We start from the raw sequence: 9,295 nt of genomic DNA, 5'->3' as shown, positions 1-9,295 counted from the left end.
ATCACTGTGTCTGTCACGAGACTCTGTTCCCCTTTCGGTTACTGTCTTTACATTTATTTTGAAAGATGAAGCTCGCGATTATGGTAAGGGGCGTTACATTTCCGACAGGTGCTTGTGGTGTTCGGCCAATCACAATGCACTGGTTCAGCTGGCCAATCAGAGCAGACTGTGCTTGTCAAAGGAGGGGGCTTTGTTGAAAACGACGTATTTGAGAGAGGCGGGGCATAGAAGACCTACAATAATGTACAGTATTTGAAAAATAATGTGTTTTTTGAACATTAAAGCATGTCAACATATTCTGTTACACCAAATACACAAAATAATGATCTTTAAAATAGCATCATATGACTGACCCCTTTAATAAGCAATACGATCTATATCTGTCTATATTAGTTTCCCTTAATGACAAAATATTTAATTTAAAATTTATTTTCATATATACACAAATATCATTCTACAACTTGATGTTTCTCAGTAGAATGAAAAGACAGTTTTTGAAGAGTGAGCACATGTGAATGCACTCTAGTACTCTGGGGAAACTATGTGAGAGGGAGCCTGTGAACCTAAATCAAACATCTGCAAATAAATCAAAACAATGGAGAGCAAAAATACCACAGTAGTCCTCCATAATTACAGAAATAATCTGTCAGTAATTCAGTATCAAACCAATTATTAGCAGAAGTTATTACTCCAACACCTGTGTGATGTCATTAACAACAGTTCTGTACTGTTAAACCAATGTGTTTCCAACAACGGATATGCAACAAAAATACTTCTATTTCGGGAAACAGTTGTGACTTGCTAGTTAATCAGACATAATAACTTTGTCAGTTGCAAACAGCTCTGAAAGACTATTGTCAATAATGTGGTAATATGTTTTGCTTGAACACTTGTGATCGGATCAAGTAAAATGCATCTTAATGTCAGGTGTAAACAGGGCCAAAGAGAGAAAGAGAGAGACTGCCCGTTTTGTAAATTAACGTGCAAAGAGATATGAACAGTGGAAGTATAATGTTGCAGTTCACCAGAAGCACACAAGCACATTTACTTTGATGATCTGCTTTATGAGGAAGCCAAAAGCCTTCATCTCTCCATTTGTTGAATTACTATCATGTTGTTATCTCCCATCAAAAACCAACTAATCACCTCTCTCTCCCCTTTAAAAGACAAGAATCCATGATTCCCCTTCAAATAATATTATAAAACAACCCCCCCCAAACTATACACAATTACGGTCAGATTGTGCAGTAATTTAGAGTGGATGCATTACACAGCTAATGTGTTTGCACAGGCATACGCACCAGTGATATACACTAATGCAGAGCTTTGCTTGATCTGTGCATTTATAATGCGGCTTTCCCTGAAACAACCCGCCCCCACCCCCTTCACACTCGCATTTAAACATCACTTCCTCACTGAATAACTCAATAGCACCAATGTGAATATCTGGAATGCTAATCCTTAACTCTCCATGATATTTCCACTGCAGAAGTGAGGAATGACTGTCTGTAAAGTCACTGCGGATATTACAATGCTTTTCAACAGATTGTGTACTATAATGTTGTTGCTGTAGAGCTCCAATGACACAACGTAGAATCAGAGCATGATTTAGCATTGTGTTCCATAATCGTTAACGGAAGTGAATGAAGGTCAGGTATTTTTTGGCAAAAAAAATAGGCTAGTCTTAAAACAGACAGGCAGTCAGCAGTCTACATATAAGCTGCATTGTCTTAATTTTGCATTGTAATAATTTGTTTTTTAAAATCTTCAAATTCTATGTAATGTGCTCTATTATAGGTTTACCCCTGAGTTTATTGTTGTAATTATGTTGTGCCCTGCTGCACAAATAAAACATATTGGTTGGACTTAAAAGTTGATAATTTTCTATGGCATCTCATCAGTTAGGCTTTTTACTTTTTGTCAACAGTAATGATTTAGTATCAGTAGGGAGGAACCACAGCTTGATATTCTACTGAAGTAAAAATGTTGGTATTGATCCAGCCCTACAGTAAATGATATGCAATACAGCATACTAGGGATGTTAAAGCTACAGGTACTTTGGTACCATGTTAAATTTAAAAATTGAGAGAAGACTCCAAGGCCTTTGTACCACTTAAAGATAATAATTAAAACCTTGCTTATTAATTTTTATTTTTCAATTGTTATTTTATTTTTGTTTTTACTGTTAAAATGACAGAAAGCATTTTTAATTAATTATCCATGTTTTAAAATTCAGAAAACAACGGTTGATGTCCTGGTTATAATATGTTGGCTTACTTTTACTTGGTGTTCTGTTTAGGTATATTTAGGTTCGGTTTTGGTATATTTTCAGCAGCATTTGATATCAGATTTGGAGAGTTGATGAATTTTAAGTGGTACTGAATTTAGTCGTTGTGAACATCCCTAATTTTGCTCAGAGGCATGTTATTCATTTCACCTGATTGGGCCCCACAAAACATCTCACAATCCATGCATCAATTAACCCAATCTTTTTTCATACAGGATTTTGTGCTACTTCCATGATCTTGTCCTAGGATTTTTGTCCCATCACATCAAAAACCAATTCAGGAAGTTCCTCTGGAGTCCTTTGGCCAATAATTATCAAATGTATGTTGACCTTTAAGATCAACATTTGCCGCCCTAGGCAAGCCAAATCATTAATTTTAACAAAACCTTAACATATTGACACACATTAGCATTTTCTCTCAGATACAAAAATGCTTTCAAGTATGTTTTTGTTTCCTTCAATCTATCTGACTAGCTACAAATGAAAAATGCAATATTGCAAATGACATCTAGTGCTGAGTGCAGTTTAATGATATTGACATTTTTATGACTGTCTTTCAAAATAATATACAGCTTATGAAATTCATGACAAAAGCTCTTTTTGGGATAATCACATAATCCACTGATCTTTTAAGCACAGTTTATACCTTTAATCCCCCCACAAAAGACAGTATCCATTAGAGTGAAATGTCCATATCGGAGTCTGAAATGTGATGGTCTGTCGGTCCTGGTGATTTCTCATTTGGTGATCTGCTTTTCAGAAAAGTGTAGGGCTGATACAGATGACTGGATGATCCCATATACATGCATCATCCAAAAAGCACAAGCTCTCAGAGGACTGGGTTAAAGATATGAACTAAGCATGAACAAATGACGAAGCTGTCAATGCACATGAACAAATTTATTCATGCACCAAAATTACATTTTTGGAGCATGCCGGAAATGCAAAATTACAAATTTGGAGCATGCTTAAACTGCTGGGAAAATAAATAAATAAATTAAAAAAAATCTGAAGCTCTGTATTGAACCACTTTATATGATGAAAATAAAGCAATGTTATGTTGTAAATTAATAAATAATTTCATTTAACTAAAAATAAAATTAACATTTCAATAAACAGTTAATTGTTAACAGTGAAAATATAATAACTTATTTTATTGAACTAAAATTAATTTGATCAGACATTCTTTTCGAAGATAAAATTTAAACCTTAAAGCTAAAATATTTGGAAAACAGAATTTGTAACAAAGTAAGATTAAGTCCAAGAAAAGTACAAAAAGTAACATTAACCTCAACCTTTACTGCACTTTGTTATTCTTCTAGCTATTTATCTATAGCGGCTAATGAATCAGAAGTCTCACACATTCACAGAAAATAGCTTAGGGGAGCACGGGGCACAAAGTAATTAACCACTGTGATCTTTAGAATTCCGGATTTCCCCGAAACGTTGCCACAATGTACTGTGACATAATTGCTGTCACAATATTTATCTTACTGAGTACATTTTCTAAAAAAAAAAATAAATAAATAAAAAAAATTTTTTTCTAATGCTAAAGGGAACAAACATAGATTTAACATTAAAAGCCTGAGGGCATGCAGCTCACCTAATGCATGGCTGAAGGATTTCAGCTTAAATATGGAGTTGCATTTCAGTGCAGAAAAATCCACATGCTACATTAAGGTGCTCTTAACAATGATCAAGGCTCTGGACCTCTGCAGAGGTTATTAAAGACAATGTTACTCTAAGATATAATTTGATACTTAAAGGTGCACTAAGCAATATTTGAACGCTTTTGACCACAGTGTCGGACCGAGTCCCAAAACACACTCGCTGCCAATCAGCAGTAAGGGGCGTGTCTAGTAATGATAGGGAGAAGAGAGCGCTCAGTGAGTGCACAGGATGGATATTAGCAGATCGACTATAGATAGCAAGAGATGGCAGATAAAAAAAGAGGAAAATTTCGGAGGAACAAAACATTAAAATGGCATTCCACTCCATCGGCTCTTCGTCTGCGCCACGGGCTCCTGCATTGTCCTAGTCACCACCTGCACTCATTCCCATGGTAGCATTGACACCATGGCTCCTCCCTCCAGCGACACCACCGTGGGTCGCATTCCTGGCTGTGGTCTGGATCACCAACTGTACGTTCCTACTCAAGGCCATCCCCTGGATCACTCCTCCACCTACTCCACCCTGGACTTTTCTGTTAAGTCCTCTCCTGGGTTCCTGTCTTCCACCAATGCCTCTATCCTTCTGCCAGCACAAGGTTGCGCTTTCCAGGAGGGGGCGTACTGTCACACTCACACACTGTTTGGACAGTTTCCTTTTTTGCACCATTTCCCTTAGTTGTCATGGTTGTTAATTGATTTGTCATTTAGTTCAGCTGTACGCACCTCATTACTGCCAGTACTTAAGTTCTCTCTATTTTGGTTCACTTTGTCCTGCCTCGTTTAATCTTTGTTGAAGTTTACCCTGTGTTCCAGTTACCTGAGAATAGTATTAAAGGATTTTTGATCTTTCGTTTTCGTGGTCGTGTTTGCAACAAACAGTGACAGTACCTTCGCATTTGTTTGATTTTATTTATTTATTTTTTCTATCTTCCTTTTTTTGCAAACATTGAAAAGATTCGCTTCATGTTAAGATGGAAGCCCAGCTACAGAGAGCAAGATCACCAGAGTGGCAACAATTTAAGCAATATCCTTATTAAAGGGGTCATCGGATGCCCATTTTCCACAAGTTGATATGATTCTTTAGGGTCTTAATGAAAAGTCTGTAACATAGTTTGGTTCAAATTTCTCAATGGTAGTGTAAAAACACCTTTTTTACCCTGTCTAAAACAGCTCTTTTCAGAGCAAGCCACCCCGAGCTCCGCCCACCGACCCACTCTCCTGCATACATGAACCTAGTTACCTCTGGTTGGCCTGACCGTGCGTCACTCAGAAAACAACAGGCCAGTCAGAAGAGAGGCTCATGAATATTAATTAGACAGGCCAAAATCGACCTGTTCTCAGCAGAGCTCCTGAGAAAGGAGCTGTAAAAATATATTGAGATGGTTTTTGGTACTTATACCACAAATATATATTCTTAAGGACATCAAAACCTAAAATAAAACTCCAGAAAGGTGTAAAATATGGGACCTTTAAATAAGAGTGAAAAAGAAAGAAAGAGAGAGATAGAGGGACTGAGAAAGACGTCTGCTAACAATGTCATAGTACTAGTAATTGGAGAGTTGGAACAAATCTTTTTCCACCTGTCTTAAACCTGAAGCTGTCTTTGCTTTCAGTTTACCTCTGCAGAAAACCACAAACAGAGTAGCTTTCCAATGAAAGCTTCTTTAGTGCAATATTGTAATCAATATGAAGAAACCATCAGAACACATCAAAGCAACACAGAAGTCCATGTCCAGTTTAACCAGTTTTTACCCAAGTTATTAGTTGAAAACGTGTTTTTGACATCAGATTTAATTTCTTTTTAGTATGAAAGCTTTATTCTGCGTCTGGATGTGGGAACGGCTCTTGAGTTTACTTAAAAATAAAGATTGGTATATGGTTCATATGGACTCCATCTGTATAATCTGCAGAACCACTATTAACGCTGGACCAATGACAATTGGGGCTGATGCCCTGCAAGCAGAATGGAATACACATTTGTCATTTGGATATGTCTCTGGGAAAAAATAGCTTGAATGAGCAGCTCACCTTCTTTCTGTCTCTTGCAGCAGAAGAACACATGTTACTCTTTGCATTTTAAGTTAAATATTTGGCACTATTGCCAGTGTTACTCACACTGATAATTCAAACAATGTGAAAAGAGACCTGCAGGGGCAGGGGGCTGGAATCGAAATGAGTTTTGCCAAGCAAGTATTGGCAGCTGAATCACAGCTGATGATCTTATGTCAAGAGCTTAGCTTTCAGGTGAAATGTGGACTCCTGAGGATAATACTCCACACATCTAGAGATGGCTACAACCAAAGCACCATAATTATGAGGGCACTGGCAACTTAGGTTGCTGACAGCACCTGGCCCAAGAGAAGAGTAATACATTCATGATAATCTTATTCTTATCCTTATCATTTGCATCATTTGTCATTATCAGTTGAGCAAAACGCTGACCAAAGTATGTACAGTTCAAATCAGTAGCCTTTGAAAGACTTTTAGATTTTTTTTCTCATGTTCTGGCCTTCATATTGATTCAAACAGAAGGGTCCGCTAGTTAGTGAGTATACAGTGAACATAACCATTCACACTCACCTTCATTAAAGTGTATTTGTAAAGGCTTGGAGCAGAACATGGAAAATGAACTACAGTATACATGGGCCTTAATGCTCAGAATGTTACAATAGTAAATTTATATATTTAAATGCACTTTAAAAGTTTCACTGCAGTCACACTAAAGCAAGAGTTCTTTTATAATGTCATGTAAAAGCTTTAGACTGACTGAAATAACATGGACTAACTGGACTAACATACCAATGCCTCGTTTACACCTGGTAGATGGAATTTTGGTGGTCTAATCACAAATGTTCAGCAATAAATACAGGTGGAAATGAGGGCCATATTTGTGTGTATAGTATGCTCCTTCTATATATTAGCATTTAATTTAAATTTCAGATTTAAATTTCAGCGACATTGCGCATTCAAAAAGACAACATGGTTGAGATGTAAAGTATTAAGAACAACACACACAGAAGTCACTTTCAAACGAAGCAGCTTTTTTGTTGGTCAGTGTAGCAAATTTGTGTGACCATTCTGAAATCTGCATGGTGAACTTTCTTGTCCTCACGGGAAACTGATCGTGCAAATTCCTACTGGAAATTTTTCAAAGCAACAGCAAATGTGACCGCACATTAAATGTGAAATATAGGCAAAAATTCCAAATAAAAACAAAACAATCCATTCAATTTAACAGGGCATGCTACTCAAAATAGGTGGTTCTTATAAGTAGCTTCCGTAGATGAACTGCCCCTCTGTGTGTGAGGCTTTTCACTGAGGTACCAAACAGCTACTGGGTTTTTGTCTTTAAGACAAGAGTTATTTAGCTCAAGGCCAGCTAAGAGATGCTTATGAGAGAGACATTATAGCTCACATTTTCTCTGCTAATTTCAGCCTCAATCACAACAAACAGTGACTACTGACTACAACTACAATCTGCAACATTTGCTTGTTCTGTGGCACTGAACTGAGCTGATCATGAGTGAAAAGGAAACTGCTTCAAAATGATGTCTTGTGTTGAGGACCACGGCATTATCTCTTTAAGTTAGGATCAATAAGAGTGACTGTTCAGAGAATAAGCAGGACATGCGAATCCATCTATGGCTGCTTACCTTGGCACTGAAATCCTTGCTTCCCAAACCCCCTGATGAAGAGAGAGAGAAAAACAATGCATTAGAGATCTGCCTCTCTAAATCCTTTAATGGGCTTTTAGCTATCAGTTCTCTTCCACTGAACATGCATTCCCTTAATTAAAAAAGTACATGAACAGCTATGGTATCTAATGTTTGATTTGTATCAATTGCACATATAGGAAAACCATAAAAAGGCATGCCCTTTCACAGTGACTTTTACAGGGAGCCATAAATTTGATCATTAAAGCAGAACTGCATATCTGAACCCCTAATTCCTATTTTAAATTGTATAGGTTACTAAATAAACTAGCAACACGTGTGAAGCAATGACTTGACTGAGCAGCTAAATGCCCCACTGTAAGCCTGGACAAACCGATCACGCCCAAATCATGGCAAGCCCAGTAAACGCGAGGCATGCAGACTATGGCAGTAGTCCGAAACTTAAGCAACTTTAGCTTTAGTTCTGTCCAAAAACAAAATACATTTATTTTACGAAGGCAAGTTAAAGCGCGTGAGCCTTGTGAAACAAGAGTTCTGTCTTACAGTCCAATAAACTCTAAACATGTGTTTTATTCATGTGCGTTCTGAACACAGCTGAAATGGAAACAGTGAGTTTCTAAATTCTTAAACCGGTGTCTGTTCCAAGGTGTACTCCTGGTAACAGGCCAGCTGCAAGATCTACAGTAACACTGTAATAATCTTTAAACTTATACCAATATTGCAATAATTCGTGTGTGAAATGATCTAGCTACTCACCAAATAAAGTCAGTGCAGTGACTGCAGAAAGTCGGCTGCTTGAAAAACCTCGCAATAAATTTGTGGTTTTTCACTTCATGGACGTTTTTCTGCCTCAAAGCACCTTTACGGGCGAATCGATTTGCAACGTCAGATGAGGACTGCTCGTTGCTTTGTATGATATCAGCCATTGCAGAAACAGGAGAGAATAATTATCCGTAGAGTATGTGGAAGTTGCTGTCAGGTAAATATAACGTTGTTTTTCTGCCGTGTCGTTTGTCCGGGTAGCGCAACAGTTGGGTGCGCGCGTGCGGAAAGGGTTTCTCTTGCTTTCGCCACAACTACTGTGTGACAGCTTACAGCGAGCGCTCCGCTTCCTTCTCGCTCGAGGTGACGTCACTGAAGTGTCCTTGTGCTGGGAGTGGATAATAACTCTCGCCACTGGATCATGAGTCCCGTGCAATGAGCGTCATCCGGCGGTCAAGAAACCAGTGTGCACGTTTCGGTGAGAAATCCACAAGATAATCGTCCAAGACTTTTGTGACAAGTTTGGAACTTCGTTTGGTTGCTCTTCCTTTCACACCTATAGTTCAGTTCCATATCTACGTGCCCTGCTGAATGTTGTGCTGTGGAGGCTGCATGGTCTTCACCATGATGTCCCCAGTCTCCACTAGCTCTTAATTTGCTTCTTAATTCGCCTAACCAGCAAGACATCCTTGATCAAGTGTCAACGCAAAATCACTATACTGATAGACCACCAGTCCAAGTAAAAGGCTTAGTAAAAAAGCAAAGCTATAACTAGGGTAGGCTACACAACATAATTTTACATGACAGAGAGGTGTTGGGCTAAACTTGTAGACCTACCAAGTGCAATCTGTCTTGACACCCAACTGAATAAGTGAAATTGTGGGAAACACATTTTAGTTAAC

General features: G+C 38.0%; 1 protein-coding gene across 1 annotated transcript in view; it reads right to left on the bottom strand.

The window, feature by feature from the left end:
• Nucleotides 1–8,731, bottom strand: part of prkcaa (protein kinase C, alpha, a) — a 107,286-nt gene extending 98,555 nt beyond the window's left edge. The window contains exons 1-2 of the mRNA XM_016514894.1: nucleotides 8,388–8,731; nucleotides 7,611–7,642 (exon numbers count right to left, since the gene is read on the bottom strand). Coding sequence (XP_016370380.1) covers nucleotides 7,611–7,642; nucleotides 8,388–8,557 — 202 coding nt within the window. The 5' untranslated portion in view covers nucleotides 8,558–8,731. The remainder of the gene's footprint in view (nucleotides 1–7,610; nucleotides 7,643–8,387) is intronic.
• Nucleotides 8,732–9,295: the final 564 nt, after the last annotated feature.

This window comes from Sinocyclocheilus rhinocerous, unplaced genomic scaffold (assembly GCF_001515625.1).
Source record: "Sinocyclocheilus rhinocerous isolate Xijiao unplaced genomic scaffold, SAMN03320098_v1.1 scaffold447, whole genome shotgun sequence".
NCBI classification, from domain to species: domain Eukaryota; kingdom Metazoa; phylum Chordata; class Actinopteri; order Cypriniformes; family Cyprinidae; genus Sinocyclocheilus; species Sinocyclocheilus rhinocerous.
Note: the sequence above shows the minus strand (reverse complement) of the source record. Positions and strands in the feature narration are given on the sequence as shown.